This window comes from Drosophila eugracilis, unplaced genomic scaffold (genome assembly GCF_018153835.1).
Source record: "Drosophila eugracilis isolate 14026-0451.02 unplaced genomic scaffold, ASM1815383v1 contig_2154, whole genome shotgun sequence".
NCBI classification, from domain to species: domain Eukaryota; kingdom Metazoa; phylum Arthropoda; class Insecta; order Diptera; family Drosophilidae; genus Drosophila; species Drosophila eugracilis.
Window position 1 is genome coordinate 2,562,425 of NW_024573038.1, and position 24,187 is coordinate 2,586,611.

The 24,187-nt window shown below is 42.1% G+C and overlaps 10 protein-coding genes across 14 annotated transcripts; 6 read left to right on the plus strand and 4 right to left on the minus strand.

Moving 5' to 3' along the window:
* The first annotated feature begins 254 nt into the window (after positions 1-254).
* LOC108108661 lies at positions 255-1,721 on the plus strand. The gene is made up of 2 exons (XM_017216766.1): positions 255-390; positions 540-1,721. Exons 1-2 carry the CDS (start codon positions 255-257, stop codon positions 1,673-1,675), a joined length of 1,272 nt encoding a protein of 423 aa, XP_017072255.1. The 3' UTR covers positions 1,676-1,721.
* A 1-nt stretch (position 1,722) lies between these two features.
* On the plus strand, positions 1,723-2,957 carry LOC108108663 (trypsin-2). 2 transcript variants are annotated; one of them, XM_017216767.1, is made up of 3 exons: positions 1,723-2,173; positions 2,230-2,506; positions 2,556-2,957. In XM_017216767.1, the coding sequence occupies exons 1-3, from the start codon at positions 1,848-1,850 to the stop codon at positions 2,955-2,957; spliced, it is 1,005 nt and encodes a 334-aa protein (XP_017072256.1). In that variant the 5' UTR covers positions 1,723-1,847. The 2 variants fall into 2 exon arrangements, with proteins under 2 accessions (XP_017072256.1, XP_017072257.1); XM_017216768.1 differs by lacking the exon at positions 2,556-2,957 and having other exon boundaries at positions 1,723-2,177; positions 2,230-2,323.
* On the minus strand, positions 2,867-4,472 carry LOC108108660. Its single transcript, XM_017216765.2, has 2 exons — positions 4,307-4,472; positions 2,867-4,080 (listed from the first exon to the last, which is right to left on the minus strand). The coding sequence occupies exons 1-2, from the start codon at positions 4,470-4,472 to the stop codon at positions 2,954-2,956; spliced, it is 1,293 nt and encodes a 430-aa protein (XP_017072254.1). The 3' UTR covers positions 2,867-2,953.
* A 3,670-nt stretch (positions 4,473-8,142) lies between these two features.
* On the plus strand, positions 8,143-12,026 carry LOC108108466. Of its 4 annotated transcripts, none has more exons than XM_041818340.1 (5): positions 8,143-8,338; positions 8,393-8,467; positions 8,538-8,768; positions 8,819-9,241; positions 11,270-12,026. In XM_041818340.1, the coding sequence occupies exons 1-4, from the start codon at positions 8,221-8,223 to the stop codon at positions 9,232-9,234; spliced, it is 840 nt and encodes a 279-aa protein (XP_041674274.1). In that variant the 5' UTR covers positions 8,143-8,220; the 3' UTR covers positions 9,235-9,241; positions 11,270-12,026. The 4 variants fall into 4 exon arrangements, with proteins under 4 accessions (XP_041674274.1, XP_041674271.1, XP_041674273.1 ...); XM_041818337.1 differs by having other exon boundaries at positions 8,145-8,338; positions 8,523-8,768; XM_041818339.1 differs by lacking the exon at positions 11,270-12,026 and adding an exon at positions 9,305-9,341 and having other exon boundaries at positions 8,145-8,338; positions 8,523-8,768.
* Positions 11,545-14,472, plus strand: LOC108108539. Its single transcript, XM_017216612.2, has 4 exons — positions 11,545-11,899; positions 12,382-13,087; positions 13,162-14,022; positions 14,226-14,472. Exons 1-4 carry the CDS (start codon positions 11,545-11,547, stop codon positions 14,470-14,472), a joined length of 2,169 nt encoding a protein of 722 aa, XP_017072101.1.
* Positions 14,398-17,632, minus strand: LOC108108533 (pre-mRNA-processing factor 6). The gene is made up of 4 exons (XM_017216607.2): positions 17,407-17,632; positions 15,833-17,351; positions 14,787-15,740; positions 14,398-14,729 (listed from the first exon to the last, which is right to left on the minus strand). The coding sequence occupies exons 1-4, from the start codon at positions 17,502-17,504 to the stop codon at positions 14,505-14,507; spliced, it is 2,796 nt and encodes a 931-aa protein (XP_017072096.1). The 5' UTR covers positions 17,505-17,632; the 3' UTR covers positions 14,398-14,504.
* A 270-nt stretch (positions 17,633-17,902) lies between these two features.
* On the plus strand, positions 17,903-19,716 carry LOC108108534 (COP9 signalosome complex subunit 1b). Its single transcript, XM_017216608.2, has 2 exons — positions 17,903-18,023; positions 18,096-19,716. Exons 1-2 carry the CDS (start codon positions 17,991-17,993, stop codon positions 19,635-19,637), a joined length of 1,575 nt encoding a protein of 524 aa, XP_017072097.1. The 5' UTR covers positions 17,903-17,990; the 3' UTR covers positions 19,638-19,716.
* A 50-nt stretch (positions 19,717-19,766) lies between these two features.
* Positions 19,767-21,111, minus strand: LOC108108535 (corepressor interacting with RBPJ 1). The gene is made up of 2 exons (XM_017216609.2): positions 20,941-21,111; positions 19,767-20,858 (listed from the first exon to the last, which is right to left on the minus strand). The coding sequence occupies exons 1-2, from the start codon at positions 21,010-21,012 to the stop codon at positions 19,836-19,838; spliced, it is 1,095 nt and encodes a 364-aa protein (XP_017072098.2). The 5' UTR covers positions 21,013-21,111; the 3' UTR covers positions 19,767-19,835.
* A 454-nt stretch (positions 21,112-21,565) lies between these two features.
* Positions 21,566-22,661, plus strand: LOC108108537 (gametocyte-specific factor 1 homolog). Its single transcript, XM_017216610.1, has 2 exons — positions 21,566-21,823; positions 21,880-22,661. The coding sequence occupies exons 1-2, from the start codon at positions 21,647-21,649 to the stop codon at positions 22,225-22,227; spliced, it is 525 nt and encodes a 174-aa protein (XP_017072099.1). The 5' UTR covers positions 21,566-21,646; the 3' UTR covers positions 22,228-22,661.
* Positions 22,662-23,215: 554 nt separating this feature from the next.
* Positions 23,216-24,014, minus strand: LOC108108538 (60S ribosomal protein L26). Its single transcript, XM_017216611.2, has 2 exons — positions 23,900-24,014; positions 23,216-23,839 (listed from the first exon to the last, which is right to left on the minus strand). The coding sequence occupies exon 2, from the start codon at positions 23,823-23,825 to the stop codon at positions 23,376-23,378; it is 450 nt and encodes a 149-aa protein (XP_017072100.1). The 5' UTR covers positions 23,826-23,839; positions 23,900-24,014; the 3' UTR covers positions 23,216-23,375.
* Between the last annotated feature and the right edge of the window lie 173 nt (positions 24,015-24,187).

A 24,187-nucleotide genomic window follows, 5' to 3' on the forward strand; every position in this document is an offset into this window, starting at 1 on the left:
CCGAATCACAAGTATTTAATTTGGCCCACACTCGGCAATATGCCTAATAACGGGGGCCAAAACTAATTAATTGATAATGCCAACGGTGGGAAAGAAGCACCCGAATCTGGGGACACGTGAAGCAATCAAAGCATCAACAAGTGCCGATATCAACCCGCAAACACGGCCGCAATCAGGAAAATCTAATCAAACATCTGGCGGCTAGTTGGTTTAAAAGCACCCGGTCTTCCAGGGGGCCGAAACAGTTGCGAAACATGAAGGGACTAGTGTTGATTGCCTTGAGCGGTCTCTTCTTGGCCGGTGCCCAGGCCAGAATCCTGCCTAAGGAGGATCTGCTTTGGGAGTTGCCGGAAGTCCCGGAAGTGGTAAACGTTATTGAAACCAGAGAAGGTGAGTTGACAAATCTTAAAAAAGTGATATAATTAATACTATTGTATAGTAATGATTGTTAGTTTCTGTTTAAAAACCATAAATTTCCCATTCCGAACTACCTAATTAAGTTCAAGATCGATATAAGAAAAACCTATTCCCATTTCTAGCTGGTTGTTCCATTAAGATCCGCAGCTCTGAGCTGAAGGACCCCCAGCCCTTGCTGATCAAGTCGGGAACTTCTGAAATCGTTGGCTTCTCGGACAGCGGCTATGTGGATGTGGATAAGGACAAGACCATTGAGTTCCACTGCACCAGCAGCTTGGCTTCTCCTCTGTCTGGCAAATCTGTTACTGCCAAGTGTGTGGGGGGAACCACGTTCAAGATTGACGATAAGGAGCACGATTTGTCCGCCATCAAGTGCACATCCTGGCCAGCTTTTGTGGGCAAAAAGTCGGGATCCAGCTGCAACGGTGGCACCACTCTGATCAAGGTTGGCTTCGAGCTCTCTGGTTCTCGATTCGCCACGCAGTATGAGGTGTGCTTTAACGAGGACGAGGAGGTGACCAGGTATGTCTACCATCGTCTTGAGCCGGGCAACAACTACTATGCTACTGGAGTGGATCGTATTACCTTCGGTGCTGGAGGTTACTTTGCGGGTAAAAATGTGGACAAGCTTTACACCCAGGCGGTTCAAAAAGAGACCATCGATAAGGAATTGGACATGGACTCGGCTAAATATTTTGATTCGGCGAAGAATATCTTTCTGGCTCGTGGCCATATGGGTGCTAAGGCTGACTTCGTCTTTGCCCCTGAGCAAAGAGCCACTTTCCTGTTCATTAACGCTGCTCCTCAATGGCAGACCTTTAATGCTGGTAACTGGGCTCGTGTTGAGGATGGAGTTCGTGCCTGGGTGGCCAAGGAAAACAAGCACGTGGAATGCTGGACGGGAGTCTGGGGAGTGACCACTTTGCCCAACAAACATGGGGAACAGAGACAGCTATATCTGTCGCATGATAGCAATGGCAATGGACTGATCCCAGTGCCCAAGCTGTACTTCCGAGTGGTCATTGAACCATCCACCAAGAAGGGTATCGTTCTGATCGGCGTCAACAACCCGCATTTGAGTCTGGAGGAGATTAAGCGAGACTACATCCTCTGCACGGATGTCAGTGATAGGATTAACTGGATCAGCTGGAAGAAGACGGACATCACCGCTGGTTACTCATACGCCTGCGAGGTCGCAGAGTTCCGCAAGAAGGTTGACCACCTGCCCCAGTTCTCGGTAAGCGGATTGTTGGTCTAAGTTTCCTACAAAAAATAATAAATTAATAAATACCCTATAAAACGTACACTTTGATTTGATTTACGAACCTGCGTAGGTTGCGAAACAATTATTACTTTAAAATATCATCAACAATTTGGTTTTTAATGGTTTTTAATGATTCAATTTAAAATAGAAAAAAGATAAAGATATAATGAAAGTTTTAGCCGTCAAACTATTTAGAATTACTCTAATGTTACTAGTGAAATATACTGAATCTGGAAAATTGTTTATACTATTCCTCTTGTTGCTCCTGCCGTCCCATGATGCTGGTAGTCCGATCGAGAGCCCCTATATCCACAGAAGGGTTAAACGCCTGTCAAGTCCCTATTTCGAGAAGGAGAAAACTCTGAGGCTGGCCAAATATGTGGTCTCCATTCGGTCTCGATCAGTTCACAAATATTTTGGGGACAATCACTTCTGCGCAGGGGTGATCATTTCGGAAACCTTCATCCTAACCGCCGCACACTGCGCCATGGAGTAGGTATAGGACGCTCTTAATATTGGTGTTTCCTTTTTTGTAACCGATCTCAAAGCCAGCGGAAGATCTTGCATCGAAGTCGAGTTTTGATCGTTGTGGCTGGAACAGTGAATCGTTTGAAGCACCGGGAGGGCATCACAAAACATATGAAAGTGAAGAAGATATTCGTTCCGGAGAAATTTACAGTATACAACACGAATAACATTGCGCTGATGTTGCTGGCCAAGAAACTGCCTTCAGATAACCCGCATGTGGGTGTGATCAGTTTGCCCACGGCCAATCCCAAACCAGGCATTAACTACACGGTTTTGGGCTGGGGAAGGGTCTTTAAAGTGAGTGTAAGCTTTATCTTTGTAAATGATTAATCTATAATACATTCAGGGCGGTCCCATGGCCTCCAACATCCTGCACATCGACGTGGAGCTATTGCCCTGGAAGACCTGTCATAAGATACTTCACACATTTATGGGAGAAATGATGTGTGCCGGAAACCTTAACAACAGCCTCGATGAGAATCCGTGTGCCGGTGACACCGGAAGTCCCCTAATCCTCAACGATACAGTCTTTGGATTGGTGAGCTATCGAATCGGATGCGGATCCACTACATTACCTTCGGTCTATACTAACGTCTATGTACATATGGACTGGATCACAAACATTATGCACAAAAATGAAGGGAATCGCTTAGTATATACTCTAAATTATCTTTTAACTACCATTATAGGCATAATCGTGGAAAATAAAATTCTGAACAGTTGTGGATTTTATTTGATCACCAATTAAACGAGGAGACCTCCCTTGGCGGTCAGAGCGGGCAAATGCTTAACGGTCTTCAGGAAATCGGCCACCTCACAGGCGTAGGACCATCCAGCCTTGATGTCAGTGGTCTTCCAGTTGATGTAGGTAACCTGATCACTCACATCGTTGCAGATAACGTAGTCGCGCTTGATCTGCTCCTCGGTAAGATGGGGGTTGTTGACGCCCACAAAGACAATACCCTTGTGGCTGCTGGGTTCGATGACCACTCGGAAGTAGAGCTTGGGCACAGGGATCAGTCCATTGTTGTTTCCATCCTTGGCCAGATAGAGAGGAGTCTCCACACCCTGCTTGTTGGGCAGGGTAGTCACACCGTAGACACCGGTGTAGCAGTTCACATTCAACTTGTTCTTGGAAACCCAAGCCCTGAGACCATCCTCAACACGTGCCCAGTTGCCTGCGTTGAAGGTCTGCCACTGGGGAGCGGCATTGATGAACAGGAAGGTTGCTCTCTGCTCGGGAGCATAATCGAAATCAGCCTTGGCTCCCAGGTGACCACGGGCCAGATAAACGTTGGTGGCACTATCGAAGTACTTCTCCGCATCTCCGCCCAGTTCGTTGTTGATGGTCTCCAACTGAGTGGCCTGGGTGTACAGCTTGTCTACATTCTTTCCATCAAAGAAACCAGCCGTTTGGAAGGTGATCCTGGCCACTCCAGTCTCATAGTAGTTGCTGCCAGGTTCCAGAATGTGACGAGTGTAACGGGTCACCTCCTCCTCTTCGTTGAAGCAAATCTGCATCTGCTCGGCAAACCTCGAAGAGGTGATCTCGAATCCAACACGGATCACAATACCACCGTTGCAGGTGGCTCCAGACTTAACAGCCTTGAATCCAGGCCAGGACTTGCAGTAGAGGTCCTTGAACTCAAACTGAGTTCCATCAACGGTGAAAGTGGTTCCACTCACACACTTGGCGGTAAGCAAGTTCTCAGAATGGGTGTTGAATCCAGAGGGACACCATAGCTGCAGTGTGCTTCCCGAATCGAATTCCATCACACCCACGTCGGAGAAGGGATAGAAGTCCTCGGAGTCGGTTTTCAGATAGATGGGCTGGGGGCTGGGCAATCCTCCACGGATGGTTACACTGCAGGCTATAAGAGAGAGTTTTTTTTTATCATTTTTCAAAAAGTACTAAATATTGTTTACTCTAAACAAATGTGTCTTTGTTTAGCTCCATTAGACTACATCAAGAAATATAATATAAATAAGTGTATTTTTACTACATTTACATTTATTTTCACAAGATGAAAATTCAATTAAAATGCAATAAAAATTAAATGCAACACAACTTAATATAATCTCTTTACTGATACTTACCTCCAGCGCGACCCACAGGTTGGGGAGGCGCAACAGCAATCCTTTCGAAGATCCCATCCTCCGGGACCATTGGTGGGATCTCCACCTCCGGATAGGGGACACGAGCCCAGGCAGCGGGAGCCACCAGAAGGCCAACCACCAACAATGAGAATCCAACGAACTTCATTTCACTTTTAACTGCCTAAAGACTCCTGGTTTGTCTTTAAATAGTCTCCGGCCATATCGCGCAAATTAATGAAAAATAGTTAATAAATACGGAATCTCGCCATTCTGGCCTTTATCTCTTTCAGAACAATATTATATTGGCCTTATCTATTTACGAAGAGGGCCGAAGTGTGCGGATTTTTCGCGGTCTTACGTAGACTCATTCATTCGATCTTAATTGTTTCGGGGCACACTTAGGATCGATTACTTTGTGGACGAGTGGGGAATCTAAGGGAATTGCCCCAACAATGGCGATAATTTGTCTGTACAAAAATAGAATGTCGAACGTGATTTTTACACGTTTCATCCAGTGGTTTATCTTGGCGCACTTCAGGTATTACATGTCATATCTTATCTGATGTTTTCCCAAAAATTTATTTATGTTCAAAATTTTATTTTTACTAATTAGCTTCAGAAATGAAACTGTAAATAATTTAATCAAAGTCAACACAATTTTATATATTAAACAATATTAGATATTATTGCCAAATGTTCTCCCATTAATATTATCATAAAACATAAAGATTCTACTCATTATGGTATCTCCAACCAATATATTTTTATATATTATATATATTTTGAATGTATTTCCTGTTTCATTTCGAAAATTATGATGACATCTCCACAAATCAACAATCATTTATTCTTGTCCATCTTAAGTACTAGTTGATGAGCAACGCAGACACCCCGCTTCCTAATTCAGTTATTTAATCAGCAGTCAGGGAAATGGTTTCCACAGGCTCTCCTTTTACTAAGCAATAATTTATGATCAACAAGTAATTAGGGCTTATGGCCGCAAACGGGATTCAAATTTCTGGTGGCCATTGGAATTTACTAGGCCTTACCAAGGATAGCGAGAAATGAGAACGTATGCCTATTGCAATGCTGGGAGAAAAGCTGTCCCTAAAGGCCCATAGAAAATGCTCGTTAATCATTATCTGGCGCCATCTACTGCCAGCCCCTCGTTCTCCGAGGTCATTTATCTATATCGAATCAATTAGCGAGCACCTTGAAGCCTTCCTTGGTGAAATCGGGGAAAAGGCATGGCAACACCTTTCTTCCTTTGTTCGGATTTCCTTTTGGCCTTGCTACGTGCCAATTTGGCCCATTTTGTTCGCTCATTCGTAAATCTAAACAAATCATCAATTTTCACAAATTATACGCGATACCCATCTCCAGTGTCCGGGGTTCTCGTTGGTCCTTCGTATCCGTCGAAGTTACAGTATCCGGCTGAGGTCCTTGTCCGTGTCCTTGGGCTTTCGGCCTAATTGCCCGACTATCTGCTTTCGCCGCTTTTCCTGCTGTGCGCCGCTGTTCATTTTACATTCCATTAATTAATGTCAATGGCCGACGAACTTTGACATATTGAGCTCTATTTTATATCCCTCTCGCCCTCTTCAACAAGGATTTCGTGGGTTAGCCTAATGGAGCATTCGGAGTAAACTGAGTATTCGGTTGATTGAAATCAGACCATGAAAAATAAAGCCTTTGAATTTTGAGCTTATAAATTATGTATTACAGCCATGCCATTATAGGGTTATGTGTTCTAAATCTTTTTCTATTACTACGTTCCAAAGATCATTATTATTATAACTTAAGTTTCTTATCACTTTTTGTTACTTAAAGTCAATCCCATAATTTATTCAATTAATCATTAAGTGCTTTTCCAACGTTCAATCTTCCTTTTATTTGGAAATGGAAATGAAATCAAAATCTCCTTTGTCAATTACCTTAAAAACGCTTTCCCAATCAAACGCATTTTCCAGAGCCTTACTATAGATTTATCTTCATTTCCTCACGTCATAAATTATCGCGCCAAATTTATGAGTTTCCAATCAATATTAATTGCCTGTGAGATACTTTACAGGCCATTTCATTAGCCACCTGACGCCCGGAGAAACCATTTAACTTAATTCGCTTCTACCGCACTCACGATTTCATCGCACGACAAACAGGCATAAAAATACTTAAATAAAAAAAATCGAGCAAAAAAAGAAGGCACACAATTTAATCCGAATTTTACTTGATGTGGCACATTGCATTGAGGAGCTTCGCACCATTCAAGGGTCCCGGCCCTTGATAAATGGCCCTTATTAATAACATACGTGTGGGCGTGTTCTGTATCTCCGTGGGTGTGTTCGAGTCTATATACTGAGATACCTTTGATTGATAAGGCTGCCTAAGCGTGTTTGCCTAACAGGGAAAGGGCGAAAGGTAAACGAGGACGAGCTAACGAATGAATGAGCGATTTTGCACCTTTTCAACAGGTTTCTCGGCGCTCTTATGTTCAGGCAAATTGAAAACGGAGAGTCAATAAAGCTGTAGACAGTCAGACACTGCCAAGGGCTAGACCTGGGCCCTTTGAATGGATATATTTGCATTAGGGTGGGCTATAACATTATGTAACATTATAGGGAATATTTTTGAAAAATAAGGTATTTTATAAAATCAGCAGTTAAACTGACAACCAATTGTTAATGTTTTCTTATAAAATAAATATAAAAAAAATATAAACCTGATCATATGCTAGTAACTAATTCAAAATGTTATTTAACAATTTTGGGCATACTTAAGGGTCGTATACGTAATATTCTAGAAAGTGATCTGGTCCTCCCTAATGTACATTCAACATGTATGTCTGTGCAATGATGGATTAAAGTATTTCAAAGGCGTGAAAGCCAAAAGGTAGCACAAAGTAGCACATTGTGGTTGCATAATAAACATCAAGCATACTTCAATTTAGCTTAGCCTAGGGCTACACAAATACAACACAGAAATAATAGAGCCCAAAGGATGCAGAGCCCACAACAAGGGTAGCAAAGGTTATAAAGGTTACAAAGGTTCTAAAAATACATATACTAATTGTCAAAGGCCTCTGGTCTTTTGTACCCTATGCAAATCATGCCCAGCCACCCGCCGCAATCTTGTGCAGTCAAGTGAAAGATCTCCGATAATTGCAATGCCTTCAAAGGATTAACCCTTCCACATGGAACGCAATCTACATGGAAAATAGGTCACCATCCCAGCATAAGGATTTGCATTAATTTAAGCTCAATAAACCCCATTTGAAGTAGCGGATGAAAAGGAAACTCCTTTCCCTGGAAGAGCAATCATAAACTTTTTCATCCCATATGGATTACATAACTCAAACACGGATGCGTGGGAAAAAATACTCGTACAGTGCAAGTAAGAGCAAGTAATAAAAAATCAACTGACCAAGCAAACACACAGCACAAAATTATAAAAGTAGTTGAACATGACAGGCGCACGTCCAAAAGCATGAGCGCAATGATTAATGAACTGCCGCCATCTAATGGCGGCAATTTGCTCTCAGCAAAGAATGTTTATTGTGTTAAAGTTGAAGTAAAAAACTGCAGAAAAAAGTTCACAAAAACATTAAAAATATATAAATATTTTAAAGAATTTTGAAATATCCCTACTTTAATTTCATTCGGGTTAAAATATCAGTTACATTGCCTTTAAATCGTGAAGCTATGAGACTGGTATATGGTCGGTTACGGTAAAATTTGTATGTATTTGCCTTAAAGTTTACTTTTCCTATTTTTCAATATAAGGAATTTTGCCTTTTTAATAAAAGCTCCTCTAGGTAGGCTGACAGTTGACATTATTTTTTAAAATCAGGCCAAAATTATATTTTAAATTTTATGTTTCGGAAGTAAGTTCATAAAAATTAGAATTTATCTTTTAGAATGCGGCAGTTACAAGTAGTGAAATACCTGTACCCACGGTATTTATTATGTACATCTCTTTCCCAGCGTTTAATGTCAAAGTCAGGCGATGCAAAATCCTCTGGCACAGGATCTAAAGGTTAATGCTATTTGATAATAATATCTGAGTATTCTAAAGATTACTTCTAAACAGATCCGAAGTGTAAGGATGGTAAAGATGAAAAACCAGCGGAGGCGGCAAAGAAACCTGCAGATACGCCAAAAAAAGGTTAAGTTGCGTAGATTTATAATAATTAAAGTTAATATAAGCTCAATCCTTGTAGAAACACCGCCTAAAGCGGTTAAAGAAACCAAAGTGGCAATGGCAAAAGATGAAACAGTAATAACCGGCGGATCAAAATGCAAGCCAACAGTACATCCTCCAGAAATTACTAAAATTAAGAAAAAGAAACCAAAAACTTGCGATGAAGTGTTACTCGGTAAACCCAAGCAAAAGAAGAAGGAAATACCTCTAACTGATATTCAAGGAGGAGATTTGGGCTGCCCTAGCAAGACAGAAAAAAAGAAACGTAAGTATTGGATTTTTATCTAGTTTTAGTAAACTTATTTTTCTTTTTAGCAATAATTCCAATTCACTCAAAACGTTGGCAAAAAATCTCTCTATTTGGAGTCCTTCCCTTAATAGCTATTCTTAGCCTCTTTGTTCTAAGCACTCGCGAAGAAGATGAGCGCCTAGAATTTAAGAACTATACTTACTTGTACAGGCGAACAAAGCCATTTTGGTTTAAGGATGGAAATCGCACTGCTTTTCATAATAACCATATGAATGCCTTGCCACCAGGAGGATATGAGGATGAAATCGATGAAAATTCCGTTGGCCAGGAGCCAGAGTCACAGAAGGACAAGAAAGATCGATTAAAGGAATTTGACAAAGTGGTTAAGAACTGGCGGAAACACGCATCAAAAAGAGAAGATCAGCTTAAAAAGGAGGCCGCCGCTGCTGAAAAAGAGGCTAGAAAACAGGAAGCACAATAAAAAAAAGGTATAATTTGATTACGTGTATGTATCATATAAAGGAGTATGTTATGTATACAGGTACTTACAGATTAGATGGAATAAATACGTTTTTGGCAAAAACCAGAGAACGCCAGCTTCATAATGACATTTACATATTCATTCTCTGAATTATCTTTTTTCCGTGCCAATTAACAGGTCGATTTAAAATTCAGTTACGACCATCTCAATTTGATCCTTTGCTTTTAAACATAATTGATTCGGAAAATGTTTTCGTGGTGGAAAATCTTTTCCCGTTCGTTTGGGCAGATGAATGATTACCCTTACCAAATAAGAGGTGGGTGCGGCGGAGGAGGATAAATCTTGATTTGTCCTTGGCATGTCTGCCACTCGCCAAATCTGTGTGATAATCTGGTGTTGCAATCAGCGCTATATACCATGCCACAAATGGCAGCCACTTTGTAGGGCCTTTCTTTCCGCCTTTTGCGCTTCCCTTTCCGCATTTCGACCATTTGTTTTTCCTCCTGTTTTTCTTCTAATGGTTTTCCTTTTTGCTACGCTACGCTTCAATAACTTTTATCACTTTTAATTGGATTTTTCTTTATAGTCAACGCATGTCTTAGAAGACTAACACATGGTCAGATTGTAATTGTGTTAATGTCGTCGGCAGTTGGGGGTGTATGCGTGGGCTTGTCCTTTTTCCTTATGGTTTGTTTTTGTCCTGTGACATCCTGCTAATGCCAGTTCCTCTATCTTTTGCATGTGCGTATATATCTCCCCCATGCTTGATCAAATTTGCTTATTTTTTGCTTTCTTTTTTTCATTCAATTTTCTTAATTGATTCTTAATGCTTACATATGCCTTCAGGCCGAAACTTGGCTCCTTAACTGAATTTATTCAGCTTATTTAAAGTTGGGTTTATACGCTTAAGAGAAGATTTTGCAAGCACAATTAATCTGGCAAAGAAAGTTTATTGAGGGATTTTAAGATTATCTGAGTAGTTTTTGTTTCTGTTGAATGTTTTTGGATACACATTTTCTATTGCTTTAAATAGGTTGATTAAAACAATAGATTTCCATTAAATTTATTAAACTTTTTGCTTCATTATAAAATATACTTCTTATAATGTACTCTTATCTTCGTTAGAGACTATCATCTACAGTAGGATACACACTAATTTAATATTTAAAATTGAAATGTCGCATTAAATCGTAAATCGTAATTAAAATAAAACAAGAGGAAACGCTATAGTCGAATGCCGCGACTATAAAATACTCGTTACTCTTTTACACAATTTTAAAATATTAATTTTGATATTGGAAATTCCCAAAGCGCCATCTATTGTCGGAGAAAGCATATTGAGTAAATGATAGTAACGTCACTGCCCATGTGAGGCCTTATAACCGATTTGAAAGATCATTGATAGATTGATAGATATCGACAATAATATACAAGGTACACTATATCATCATGGACGCCACAGTTTTCCGCGTGGCCGGATACAAATTAGGGGTCAGTTGCAGAGGCATCTTCTAAATACGTATTCTTAGGCACACCTAGCTCTTATAGTTTCCGAGATTTTCGCAATTTTGGTCTTTCTAGCTCTAATAGTTCCTGAGATTTCAGCGTTTTTAGTTTTTTTCGCGATTTGTTGGCGTTAGAGTGGGCGTGGCAGGCGCTGTCCCGGGACCTCAAGAATCATGGTTAATCTCAACTTAGTATCTCTTACTGTTCCTGAGATCTCAGCGTTCATACGGATAGACAGACAGTCGGACAGACGGACGGACAGACGGACATGGCCTAATCGACTTCGCTATTGATACTGATCAAGAATATATATACTTTATAGGGTCGGAAACACTTCTTTCTAAATGTTACATATTTTTCAACGAATCCAGTATACTCTTTTACTCTACGAGTAACGGGTATAAAGAGTACCTTTTACCCACACATACATCATAAAAGATCAATTTTTTCTTAAAATACAGAGATATAATCAGATAAATTGGCAAAAAAAAAACCAACGGTGAAACTTTCGAATTTCTTTCCTCCACAGACACGGCCAACTTATGTGCTTTTCCGAAAGCCAAACGAAGTCCTGAAAGTCGAAGCAACTTTTTCCGTTCCGGTCGTCGTTGACACGTAATTGACTTTGTCCGCACTTCCACGAGGACAATTTGTGCGCCACTTGCTCGGACCAATTAAACGCCATCGATGACCAATTGCAGTTGTCGCGAAATTGCTGGGGAAGATTGCCCAATGTAATGACGGCAGATGGATGGTTGAGGACCCAAAGGAAGTGCAGTGGAGTGTAATCAATGCATAATTTTAATGCAATTCTTGAATGCAATTACTGGCGAATGCCCTTTTGGCTATAAAAGCCAGGGACGGCCAACCAGCGAACAGCGACCGAAAATGTACGCCGGGGAAATGCAAAAGCGAAAGGACAGCAACTCGTTAATATTCGGAGTGATGAAAGTTCAAGTTTTTCGCTGGCTCCCCCTGCTATTTTTCCTGCTTGTCAGTACGGGGCCACGTGTCGCTGGCAGCTGGCGAAGCGAAAATTCCCGGGAGGATCCGGACTCGAAAACACGGTGGGGCAATCAGTTGCCGGATATGCTAGTCGCTTACTATCGCCACCACGGCGTTCACAGCCTGATGCTGGTCGTTTGTCACACGGACATTGGTGAATTAACCCTCTGCATGCAATGTGCTTCTCGGGACAAATTTAGGGAACACAGGAAATCTTTGAAGATTTATTAAATTATTCTTTGGCATGAAAAGGCAGCAATTAAAAGACAATTAAACCTTGACCTGATCCTTATCATTATTTCAGATTTATGGATATTTTAATTTTTAATCAATTATGACCATTTTGTTATCGTTTTGCTCTATTCAAGAAATAAAACTGAAAAATATTTTACTTAGTTCTGCAGTTATATATCCACAGTAAATTTTAAGTTATATTCTTAATATATATATAGAAATAAAAAACATTTTATGTGGCTATAATTTTAAAAGTAATATTTCCATTTGTATTTTCATAAGTTTCAACTACCTCTGCAGTTAAAAAAAAATTTACAACCAAAGCATATTTTAGAAAAATATATTTAAAACATTAATATTAAAATATTTTTTCCTCTGTATCACTCTGTTTTTCCCCTGCAGCGGATTCTCGCCTTTGGACGCTCTGGCAGCACTTCAACCTCAACGATTTCTATGTGCAGGTCAGTACGGCGACCTCGCTAAGGGACCTGCGACATGTCGATGTCCTGGATGAGCAGAAGGACGCACCACCTCCGAAGAGTTTCCATGCCAACAACTCCACCCACTGGGAGACCTCCTTTCTGCTCCCCATGCTGCCTTACAAAATGGGAATCCTTCTGCTGGAATTCAGCAGCGACTGTGCATTAAATCTACTTCGTTGGTCTGCAGCATCGGAGCATAATTACTTCACCACCAATCGGTTTTGGTTACTGCTTACTGAAAACTCCGAAGACATCGATCTGCTAGAGGACTCCGAAATATTTATTCCTCCGGATAGTGAAATGAGGGTGTTAGTCTATGAAAACGAGGGAAACTTCTCGTCGAGCTTGATCGATCTTTATAAGGTGGCTGCTTGGAAACCTTTGAAGAGAACTTTGGTGGGGCATAACATTAGAAAAGCAAGACACATAATCCATGCCCTGCAGCATTTTGGATCGGCCATAACTTACAGACAAAATCTGGAGGGGATAGTATTCAACTCGGCTATAGTTATTGCATTTCCCGATCTATTCACAAATATTGAGGATTTGTCACTGAGGCATATTGACACTATATCGAAGGTTAATCATCGACTGATGCTCGAGCTGGCCAATCGCTTAAATATGAGGTTAGATGGCTTAAGATTTAAAATAGACCGTACACTCCAGAGAAACATCATTTGTTAAAACCTTTTTATTTCAGCTATAATACTTACCAAACCGTGAATTATGGATGGCGACAACCAAATGGCTCATTTGATGGCCTGATGGGACGCTTTCAGCGCTATGAGCTAGACTTTGCTCAGCTAGCGATTTTCATGAGATTGGATCGTATTGCCTTAGTAGATTTTGTGGCTGAGACTTATCGTGTGAGAGCTGGGATTATGTTTCGGCAACCACCACTTTCGGCAGTGGCCAATATATTTGCCATGCCCTTTGAGAACGATGTGTGGGTGTCAATCTTAATGCTCTTGATCATAACGACTGTAGTTCTGGTTCTGGAACTGCTATTTTCCCCACATACACATGATATGGCCTACATGGACACCCTGAATTTTGTTTGGGGTGCAATGTGCCAGCAGGGATTCTATGTGGAGGTGCGGAATCGATCAGCACGGATCATTGTGTTTACCACTTTTGTTGCAGCTCTTTTCCTGTTTACCTCGTTTTCGGCTAACATTGTGGCTCTGCTGCAAAGTCCATCGGATGCCATTCGATCTTTGGCTGATCTGGGCCAATCCCCTCTAGAAATTGGTGTTCAGGATACGCAATATAATAAAATTTACTTCACTGAGTCAACAGATCCCGTGACCAAGAATCTCTACCACAAGAAGATCGCCTCCAAGGGAGATAATGTTTATATACGGCCGATATTAGGAATGGAAAGAATGCGGACGGGATTATTTGCTTATCAGGTCGAACTCCAGGCTGGCTACCAAATCGTCAGCGACACCTTCAGTGAGCCAGAAAAGTGTGGCTTAATGGAACTAGAGCCTTTCCAGTTGCCTATGTTGGCCATTCCAACAAGGAAAAACTTTCCTTACAAGGAACTTATTCGAAGACAGTAAGTTTATTTTATAAGTTTCGGTTTTCGGTTTTTCCTGAACTTTTATTTTTACAGAGAAGTCAATTTTACAAAACAAGAGTTTTGGAATTTAAATGTATACCGTGAAAATAATTTGTACATTTGGATTAGAAAAAATAACTCCATTGTTTAATGGAAAGCAATGACAGATATAATTTTAAACATTTTCATTTTTCCAACAGACTACGCTGGCAGCGAGAAGTAAGTTTGGTGAATCGCGAGGAACGAAAGTGGATCCCACAGAAGCCCAAGTGCGAGGGCGGAGTTGGTGGCTTCGTGTCGATTGGCATTACCGAGTGCCGCTACGCTTTGGGGATCTTTGGCTGTGGAGCTGCCGCTAGCTTTGGCCTGTTCCTCTTAGAATTCATATTTAAGCACTTCAAGCTGGTTTATCGCATAGCCAAGGCATATCGAGAGATGCAGCGCTAGGCTGAACATATTTATGGATAATAAACTAAAGTTTAGACAGGTATAGAAAGCTCCCGGACAACGGAACGCAGCACTTCAGGTGTTTTGAACTGCCAGTTCTGGATGTTCTTGCTGACTCGACACCAGGATTCGCCGTGTGTGGGCTCTGCGGATATGCACCGATCGAGAACCTCCTGCTGCTGCGCTTCCGTGCCGTGGAGCAGTTCGAACTTGTAGAAATACGCCCAGGCATCACCCAAATCGGGATCAATCTTGACCTGAAATAAATAATATATATTAGCTCAGATTACAAAAGTCAGCTTTAATTCACTTACCGTTCTATTAAACCAATCCCTGCACTTGGAAAACTTGTGTTCCGACCAGAAAAGTTTTGATACAGCCAGCAGTACATGTGGGTCATGCTCACATTTTTTGAGGGCATCCACTGATTTGGTTTTTCGCTGAGGCTTAGTTTCCATGAAGATGGCCTCCGCCCATAGTTCTCCAGCGCTAGGACATTCTTGGAGTGCTCTGGCCATCATGGTGCTAGCAATTTCCTTGAGACCCGCTCGCAACTCCACCCTGATCGCCTCCAGCCAAAGAACAGCCACCTTGGGATTGCGTAAACGACCTCGTTCCAGAATGGAACGAGCTTTTGTCAGTACTCCCTTGCGCTCTTCCAGATTGGCGGATAAAATCCACAGTGGAATGGATGTGGGACACTTTTTCAGACCTTGAGTGTAAGTGGCAGCCGCATCATCTGTCCGTCTTTGCTGCTCCTCAATCTGCCCCTTCATCATCCAAAGTTTTGGAAAATCGGGAAACACTTCCACTGCTTCTTCTAGCAACCGTATGGCTTCATCAAATTTCTCTAAAGCCCATTCCAGGCGAGCTGATTTCATCATCACCCTAGGCGTGGGTGCAGAACCTCTAGCCTTGGCCAGCAAACGTCTAGCCCGTTCATATTCCGAGTTCTCCGATTCCAACTTAACGGCTGCTAACCAAATGTCTTCGGAATTTGGATTGGCCTGGAAGGCCAGAGAAAGAATCCCTCTCGCCGCCGGGACATCCCCAGCCATCCACTTCGACTTGGCACCCATCAGCCAGAGAATCTCCGATTTAGGGCAATGGGCAACGGCTCGCTGCAACAAAGCTTCCAAAGATTCGCGGGTGCCATGGTTCTTTTCAAAATAGGCGGCCCGCAACCAGATGCTCTTTTTAGAGGGGAATATCTGAAGGGCATGAGCGTATACTGCTCGAGCACATTCAAAAGCATTCTCCTTTGCACACTAAAAAGGAAAAATTGTAATTTTAATAATGAAAAAATAAAATGAGAAGATAATAATCACTCAATGCACAAATATTTTATATTAATACTTACAAAATCTGCATCATCGATCCAGGTCTGCTTTCGATCCTCTTCCTCTACGCCTATTCCAATGACAGCCTTTACAATAGATTGACAGCAGTTGACGGCTCCGGATTTCTCCGCCTCGATGGCTTCTTGGAACCAGTGATCCCTGTTGATCTCCACCCCGTTGACAGTCAGCGAAGTCAGTGATCGATCAATGATCTTTTCCACCATGTGGATGTTACCATTGGCCTCCTCCAACTTGGCGGCCGTGGTCCAAATTTGGCGATCTGTGGGTATATTCTCACGAGCCTTGTTCAGAACCTTTCGAGCATTCTCGTACGTTTCCAAACGTGCAAGGGCTAACCAAAGTTCAACACTCGTATTACAGCACTCTACGGCGCGGGATAGTAAGATACGTGCATCATCGGGATTTTCCAACTCCACGGCGGCTTTCCAAAGACGAACGGAATTTGGGATATGTTCCAAAGCCTTTCTAAAAACTCTGCGCTTGGCTTTTGTTTCTGATTCCAAATCAGCTGCTTTAATCCAAATCCTAACGGAGGTTGGAATATGACGAGCAGCTTGCGCGATCACCGCTTTGGCTGTATCTGGCGGTTGAAGGCGAGCTGCTTCCAGCCAAAGATCCTCGGACTGGATGTTCATCTCACAGCCCCGCATGATTAAATTCCTGGCCATCTGAACCTTTCCTGTGACCTCCTCTAATCGAGCTGAAGCAATCCAGGCTGGTGGATGATTGGGATTCGTTTCCCTCACACTTTTGAGCAGCAAGCGAGCCTTTTTGATGTCATTTATGTCACCACCATAGGTGGGAATCATACTCTGCAGGTCGGTGAGGTATCCCTTGGGATCTACTACCGTTTGACCCGTAACAGAATCAGAAACCTGAGACAGTTTGACGTTCATAAGAGTGTTACGCGCCTGTCCGATTTTGCGGAGATCCAGATCTCCTGTGGGTGTCAGCATACCCGGAGTGGCTACACCAGGCACCATCGAAGCCAAGCCTGAGGTAGGATCCAACGTGGAGGACGACTCGCCACCAAGATTTCTGGATATTAAGCTATCCGGCAGGGGCGTAAACTTCTCAGCCCTGGGATTTCGCTGCTTTCTATTGCGGCTATCGCCTACTTCCGGAATCGTGGACCATTCCTCCGATGTGACGCTAGCCAACGAGCGTTTGAGGTCACTGAACTGCTGCTGAATTTTTGGTCGCTCCTGACGATACCGCTCCAAATCCTCGCGCAGCCTCCGATCACGATATTCCTTACGCTTTTCGTCCATTCGTTTGTCGATCGAGTCGTAGATGGCGTCCGCCTCTTCATCGTCCTTGTCATACGGATCCTTGGAGAACAGGGAGCCGCTGTAACCACTAAACTCGTCATAGTTTGAGTCGTTCAAGTCTTCATCCTCCTCCTCCTCTTCGTCTTTTTTCTTACGTTTAGTGGCCGGAGGCGCATGACGATCATCAGATACATCGTTGGCATCACGGGCGGGACCGATATCGGACCGTGTGGTGAATCCCGTGGCTCTAAAGAAATAATATTAAGGCGTGATACTTGAAAAGTGCATTCGATTATACTCACCCACGACCAACACCGGCCACATAGCCTAGCGGAGCTGGAACGCCAAGGAAATGCTTCTTGTTGCGGTTTGCTATAACCGCAGCAGTAATATTAGACATCTTGAATTAACTCTATGCCAATTTGCAACACTTCTTTTATTTAATTTCACAAAAACCCGAAAGTTGTTTTCTTTGATATCACCAAACGGCAATGCGCTTAAGAGATGCCAGCTGGTACAGTGTGCCCGTTTGCAACTGATGATTACTATGGCTTGTAGTCGGTAAATCTAATTGAAACTAGCCAGGAATCAAATAATCATATAACAAAACTAAACAAATTATCAAAAGTATATACATAAATTGTAAATTGAATGAGTAACTGGACGGCATTAATAAATCTGTCCTTCTCCTTTAAACATAACCCATTGGTAAAGGAAAAGTGAAGTCGTGCCTTAAGTTTTATCGACCGCAAACTGTGACTCGATTGGTCGCACCGGTTTATCGATGCGAAATACTTTGCAAATCGAAAAAACATTTGAGAAATAAACAAAAAGTTGGCAAGAGTTTGTGAATTTTACTTGGATTTTCGCCACAAATTAAAGCAGGATGCCCGTGCTGCCGATGCCACCACTGATGCAGGTATATTAGAACATCAAACATTTTATTTAGGATAATATAATCAGCAAAAACTGTGTTTTTTCCGAACAAAAGAATGCCGTGGAGCCGATGCAAGTGGATGCGCCGCCGAATGAGGATAATGAGAACAACGAAGAACAGCAAATTGTAGTGGAAAATCCCAGCATCGATCTCGAGGTCTACGCCAATCAATATTCCGGTATTATTCGACTTCATCGTTTGATATATGTGGCCGACGTATGCCCGATTTTAGCAGTGGAGGCACTGAAAATGGCCATTACCTACGTGCAGACCACATACAACGTGAACCTCTACCAAGTGCTTCACAAACGTCTGAGTGATCTTAATGCCGGAAACGCCCCTGCTCCTGCGGCAAATGCTGGTGGAGATCAGGCAGCAGCAGCACCTCTTGGTGCCCCAGCAGCTGCTCCTCTCCCGGATATCGCAGCTCAGCCTGTGGCCCAGGCTCAAGGACAGGCTCAGCCCGCTGGCGAGAAGGATGCCTTCGCCTACGATGCTGGATGGGTGGACACAAAATTGAAGAAGGCGGCACTGAAGCTGGAAAAACTGGACTCCGACCTAAAGAACTACAAGTCCAATTCGATCAAAGAGAGCATTCGCCGGGGTCATGATGACTTGGCTGACCATTACCTCAGTTGTGGTGATCTCACAAATGCCCTAAAGTGCTATTCCCGGGCCAGAGATTACTGCACCAGTGGCAAACATGTGGTTAACATGTGTCTAAATGTTATCAAGGTTTCTATCTATCTTCAAAACTGGGCTCATGTGATGAGCTACATATCCAAGGCAGAAAGCACTCCGGATTTCGCCGAAGGCTCCAAGGAGGCAAATGCCCAGGTGCATACTCGCCTAGAATGCGCTGCTGGTCTGGCTGAACTGCAGCAGAAGAAGTACAAAGTAGCAGCCAAGCATTTCCTCAATGCAAATTTCGATCACTGCGACTTTCCCGAGATGATCTCCACCAGCAATGTTGCAGTCTATGGTGGCCTTTGCGCATTGGCTACCTTCGATCGACAGGAGCTAAAACGCTTGGTTATCGCATCCACCTCCTTCAAATTGTTCTTGGAACTGGAGCCTCAATTAAGGGATATTATATTCAAGTTCTACGAAAGCAAGTATGCCTCCTGTTTGACACTGCTAGATGAGATCAGAGACAATCTTCTGGTGGATATGTACATAGCGCCACATGTTACCACTCTATACACCAAGATACGTAACCGAGCCCTGATCCAGTACTTTAGCCCCTACATGTCAGCTGATATGCACAAAATGGCCATGGCCTTTAACTCATCAGTAGGTGATCTGGAGAACGAGGTGATGCAGTTGATATTGGATGGACAGATTCAAGCGCGTATCGATTCACACAACAAGATCTTGTACGCCAAGGAAGCCGATCAGCGAAACAGCACCTTTGAACGGGCTTTGATCATGGGTAAGCAGTACCAGCGACATACCAGAATGCTAGTCCTCCGAGCGGCGATGCTCAAGAGCCACATTCACGTGAAGAGCATTTCCAGGGAGGGTGGCAGCAACCACGGTGCCGAGCTCTGCGTTTCCGCTGGATCCTCTACCACCGCTCAACTGGCCAGGATCTAAAGGAATTCGCCATCGGAGCATAACCAATGAACTCTTTAAACTATGTATATCACAATGGCAAATAAAGAATTATAGCGAAGCTAAATATGAATTTTTTTCTAAAGTTTAAAGTGATTAAGTGATACTTGCTTTATGTTATAAACATATAATCTGATATAAAATCTACAAAATTTATTGGTGGGTTTTACAAAGATAATACTATCGCCGTGAATGATCCCTGCGATCCCTTCTCCTGTCTTTGCTGACGGATCGCGAGCGGGATCGGTCTCTGGAGCGAGTTCTATTTCGTCGATGTCTATTTTCATCCCTTCGACGGCTATGTTCTGAGTCTTTAGATCTTTGAAGGCCATTTCTTTTGTCGTCTTTATGATTGCTTTTATGGTCATCTTCCGAATCGCTGCTATCCGACGAAGAAGAGGAGTCTGAACTATCACTAACTGAAGATTTTCTTTTTTTCTTGCCTGATTTTTCCTTTTTCGGTTTCTTTTTCTTGCTATCCTTATCGTCATTTTTCTTTTTAGATTTTTTCTTAGAAGGTTTTTTGATGCCCTCACCCTTGCGCTTCATGCGTTCGATCTTTTCCAGCTTCTTGAGTAGCTTTAGCTTTTGCTTCTTGGACAATGATTTAAGAAAGACGAGCTCCGGATTTTGTGGATGGGCATTGGCCTCTTCCTCGCCATCGCTAGGCACCAGCTGATGCTGCTGTCGAATGGTCTTTATGCTTTGTAGCTCCAGGGCCGAACGTTTCATCATGAGACCATCTTCCTTCATCTGCTCCTCCAGGACGTTCTTCGCCATGATGTCGCTGGCCTCTGTTTCCGCATGCAGTTTGCGTGCCTCGCTCATCGAAATGCTGTACATAGTGCACTCCTTGTCCGTGTTGATGTGGCCCCACTTGTGGCACTTTAGGCAGCGCACATTGCGCACCTGGATGCCAAAAGGTTGGTCCCGGATCTCGGTGTCACCTTTACAGTACGACTCTCTGGGAGCATTGTACTTTCGCTGCCACTCAAATTTGTACTCCGGCTCGTTGTCATCCTTTTCCCGTTCCTTTCGCACTCCTGGCGGTGGCTCGTACATGAAGTTCACACTCAGCTTGTCTTTACTGTCCTTGCTCAGCATAGCCTTGTTCTCGTGTAGATTCTGCTCCTTTTCATACTGATTGCGCAGCTCCTCCTGTTTCTTTTTGTACGCCTCCGCCTGCTGCTCCGCCATCCACACCTGCGAAAAATTTGTAAGAAAATTTTAGACATCTATCTTGAAAGTTATTTACGTATTTCATCACGGGCCTCGAGTCACTTACCCTTTTGAGATTGTCCCTGGATGCGGGGTGGAAGAATTTCTTGCACATGTAATTGTTGAAACCTTTGCCCATCTTGTTGCTGTGTTTTTATGCTACTAAAGTGTATAAAAATTACGAATTCACGATTATTATAAATATTTTCCAGCTGCAATCGCAGAACGATAGGGCTAACTAGGGCTATCGAATCTTGATATCGATATAAAAATACCATACGATAGCACGAAGTACATATTGCAATTTTTGTTGTTGTTTAAAGCATATTCACACATGCAACGTACCTGCATCAGCTACCATATTCAGAATAGGAACATTATTATTTCTTCATATGAAATACTTACTTTTACTAATGACTGTTTCCTATTCCGTCGCAGTACTCAAGAGTTTCGATTTATTTAGGTCATTTATGATATTATTCAAATAGAAAAATCGTTTATATTTATTTGTACTTTTTCTCATCAATAAGAATGGGTAAATTAAACAGATAAAAATCTTACTCAGCCGTAGAATAATAAAACAATATTTTTCATTTATTTTGTCCGTTTAAATATTTTGATAGTGGCTAACAGGGGCAATTAAAAATTGGAGTTTTGAATTTGGTGTAGTGCAAACGGAAGGATGCAGTTATCGAAATAACTCTATTATCGATACCGCTAGGGTATTGATCAGACTAGACTCTTTAAAAATCTGTCTTGAAACAGCTAATAAAATGAATAATTTCGACGAATCGGATATGGTTTACTGCCCGTACAACAAGGAACACAAAATGCTGCGCAAGAAACTCCAGCAGCACATCCTGAAATGCCGTGTGATCTACAAAGACACGGTGGAACTGATGGTTTGTCCTTTTAACAAGACGCATTTAATACCAGAGCCCGAGTTCTTTGTGAGTACAATGTTGTGAAGTTAATATACGTTACTTAAACCATAACCCACATACAGCAACACACAAAAGCGTGCGAAGATCGAAAGATTATAGTGGATTACCAGACGAATGGGTCTGCTGAATTGAACGAAGACACCAAACATGCAAAGATCGAGTGCGAAGAAAACTGGGACGACGATAACGATCCTGTCTATGATCCACAGACCTATTGTTCCACTGCAAATATAGTGAGAGAGCCCTGTGGATTGTTTCCCTCACAGCGAAAGGCTTTTATCAAGGAGGAGAACCGTCGTCACTTTGGCGAGGATTACAAGGAGGAGAAGAGGCCACCAAAGGCTAAGAACCGCGTTGATACTCGTTTCGATCCCTACGAGTGCAGGAGCCTTTACTCAAGGCGTCAATAAGTAAAATCTTCCTAATCCCAAATAGCGAAATCCAAAGCATTTTATTGAGCCTTAAAAATGAAAGGCCAGATTTCTGAACAATAAGAAATAAGTATAGGGCAATTTACGATAATATTCCGAAAACTAGAATATGCACATAGATTGCATTAAAGCCATCAATGTCTAAAACCAAAAACCAAAAATATGTATGAAAAAGTGTGCCTTCAACCTTTAAAAACTTATAAACCTAACATAATTTCATTTTCATTTCTCGTTTCTTAAATATATCCTTCAAATTTTCATATGTTCTATTAGGGTCTACACAAAAGTGCCTAAGATGTAAAACAAATATTTCTCTACATTGAAAACATAAGTGAATACTCTGAAAATATATTTCGTACTTAAAAAAAGAATTATGTATATGGATGCTTTAATAAAATAAACAATTTCTATAATTTTGTTTATTCATCATTGGCTCATCATGGGCCGCCTTTAATATACCACTCAGACTCAGACTTCCTGACCTAGCCCATAAATAAAGCATTTTCTTCATATCTCCCATATGTGAGGCTTTCAGCCTTTTATCATTATTTTTTCTTAATATCGAGTAAATTTTTGTTTATAGCAATCGTTTTTAATTAAGTTAACATTAAAGAGACTGAGTGGCGCTATCAAAGCAATAAGCAACAGAAATATGACATCCAACAGACCATAGCAATTGATCATATCTTTAGAAATTAGCTGTTTAAGGTAAGGTAAATATTGATCTTCATGATGTTACACTACTACTGCACAATAGTTTTTTAATATATAATAGGAATTTCAATTTCTAAAATTTAAACTAAAACAAATGCAAATGGGCAAACCACTTCTCGAAATCTGATTCCAAAATGATTCTTAGCAGAATCAAAGTCTAAATTGAACTTCTGATAAACAAATACTAATTATCGTCATAAATCAAACCACGTTTTTCACTTAATAATACAAAACTATTCGCCAACAACATTCATTTGCGAAAATCATCTTTTCTTTATTGTAAAGAATGGCGCTGTTTCCACACGCAATTTTTTAAGTTGTTTTTGTTTGTTGTTACACTAAGCGTTACGGTAAAAACAGTAAACAGCGATGTGACAGGTGTCCAGGTCCAGTGAAGAATTTTAACCGGCGATTTACGCGGTCTCCATGGGCTGGGCGGCGGTCTCCTCGGTGTACTTGCCCTTGTCCTTGCCGAGAGCGGCCAGACGACCCTTGCCGCGGCGCTCAAGGATGGCCTTACGGTCCTTGTCGAGCTTCAGCTTAACGATCAGCACCTTGCTGGGGTGGATTCCAACGTAGACGTTGGTGCCGTTGGCGTTCTCGCGCTGGATCTTCTCGATGTAGACGACGAACTTCTTACGGTATGACTGGACCACCTTGCCCACCTGGTTGCCCTTGAAGTGGCCACGGATCACCTGGACTTCATCGTCACGACGGATGGGCATCGAGCGTACATTGTACTTCTGACGCAGCTCCTTGGACAGAGGGGCGGACATGAGCCGACGGCGGATATGAGAAGGCGCCTGGAAGTGACGCTTGCGGTTCTTCCTACGCGAAGATGACACGAACGGGTTCTGTTTCATTTTGCTTGTGTGGGCTGTAAGTACAAAATTGCCAAATTACGAACCTAAACAAAATATTTCAGAAAATAACGCACGTGTCTAGTGTTAAAACACAAAATTGCCCAGTTACGACCTCTCCGGAAACGCAGCCAAAAGAAAAGGAAAGAGGAAGAGTCGCTAGAGGTGAGCAGAAAATAAATGTGGCTGCGCTCGCCCGTGTGCTCTTATCGTGTAATATCGTTATGGGAGCAAGCTGTTCCATCACTTGTTGTTTTTATTTTAAATATATGTAGCCATAAGAAATTTTTCATTTACTCACAATTAAAAATGTATTTAACAGAAATTGACCATAAATTGTTTTTATTTACTATAAAAGGCGGACC

Excerpts from the sequence above, each read along its gene's own strand:
- LOC108108661 (XM_017216766.1), top strand. The coding sequence starts at position 255 with ATGAAGGGACTAGTGTTGATTGCCTTGAGCGGTCTCTTCTTGGCCGGT. Across the intron at positions 391-539 it reads CGTTATTGAAACCAGAGAAG|CTGGTTGTTCCATTAAGATC; the intron begins GTGAGTTGACAA and ends TCCCATTTCTAG.
- LOC108108663 (XM_017216767.1), top strand. The coding sequence starts at position 1,848 with ATGAAAGTTTTAGCCGTCAAACTATTTAGAATTACTCTAATGTTACTA. Across the intron at positions 2,174-2,229 it reads GCCGCACACTGCGCCATGGA|CCAGCGGAAGATCTTGCATC; the intron begins GTAGGTATAGGA and ends CCGATCTCAAAG. Across the intron at positions 2,507-2,555 it reads GCTGGGGAAGGGTCTTTAAA|GGCGGTCCCATGGCCTCCAA; the intron begins GTGAGTGTAAGC and ends TAATACATTCAG.
- LOC108108660 (XM_017216765.2), bottom strand. The coding sequence starts at position 4,472 with ATGAAGTTCGTTGGATTCTCATTGTTGGTGGTTGGCCTTCTGGTGGCT. Across the intron at positions 4,081-4,306 it reads ACCTGTGGGTCGCGCTGGAG|CCTGCAGTGTAACCATCCGT; the intron begins GTAAGTATCAGT and ends TCTCTCTTATAG.
- LOC108108466 (XM_041818337.1), top strand. The coding sequence starts at position 8,221 with ATGCGGCAGTTACAAGTAGTGAAATACCTGTACCCACGGTATTTATTA. Across the intron at positions 8,468-8,522 it reads TGCAGATACGCCAAAAAAAG|AAACACCGCCTAAAGCGGTT; the intron begins GTTAAGTTGCGT and ends CAATCCTTGTAG. Across the intron at positions 8,769-8,818 it reads CAAGACAGAAAAAAAGAAAC|CAATAATTCCAATTCACTCA; the intron begins GTAAGTATTGGA and ends TTTTCTTTTTAG.
- LOC108108539 (XM_017216612.2), top strand. The coding sequence starts at position 11,545 with ATGCAATTCTTGAATGCAATTACTGGCGAATGCCCTTTTGGCTATAAA. Across the intron at positions 13,088-13,161 it reads GCCAATCGCTTAAATATGAG|CTATAATACTTACCAAACCG; the intron begins GTTAGATGGCTT and ends TTTTTATTTCAG. Across the intron at positions 14,023-14,225 it reads AAGGAACTTATTCGAAGACA|ACTACGCTGGCAGCGAGAAG; the intron begins GTAAGTTTATTT and ends TTTTTCCAACAG.
- LOC108108533 (XM_017216607.2), bottom strand. The coding sequence starts at position 17,504 with ATGTCTAATATTACTGCTGCGGTTATAGCAAACCGCAACAAGAAGCAT. Across the intron at positions 15,741-15,832 it reads GGATCGATGATGCAGATTTT|TGTGCAAAGGAGAATGCTTT; the intron begins GTAAGTATTAAT and ends TTTCCTTTTTAG. Across the intron at positions 14,730-14,786 it reads GGGATTGGTTTAATAGAACG|GTCAAGATTGATCCCGATTT; the intron begins GTAAGTGAATTA and ends TATTTATTTCAG.
- LOC108108534 (XM_017216608.2), top strand. The coding sequence starts at position 17,991 with ATGCCCGTGCTGCCGATGCCACCACTGATGCAG. Across the intron at positions 18,024-18,095 it reads CGATGCCACCACTGATGCAG|AATGCCGTGGAGCCGATGCA; the intron begins GTATATTAGAAC and ends TCCGAACAAAAG.
- LOC108108535 (XM_017216609.2), bottom strand. The coding sequence starts at position 21,012 with ATGGGCAAAGGTTTCAACAATTACATGTGCAAGAAATTCTTCCACCCC. Across the intron at positions 20,859-20,940 it reads CCAGGGACAATCTCAAAAGG|GTGTGGATGGCGGAGCAGCA; the intron begins GTAAGTGACTCG and ends AATTTTTCGCAG.
- LOC108108537 (XM_017216610.1), top strand. The coding sequence starts at position 21,647 with ATGAATAATTTCGACGAATCGGATATGGTTTACTGCCCGTACAACAAG. Across the intron at positions 21,824-21,879 it reads TACCAGAGCCCGAGTTCTTT|CAACACACAAAAGCGTGCGA; the intron begins GTGAGTACAATG and ends ACCCACATACAG.
- LOC108108538 (XM_017216611.2), bottom strand. The coding sequence starts at position 23,825 with ATGAAACAGAACCCGTTCGTGTCATCTTCGCGTAGGAAGAACCGCAAG.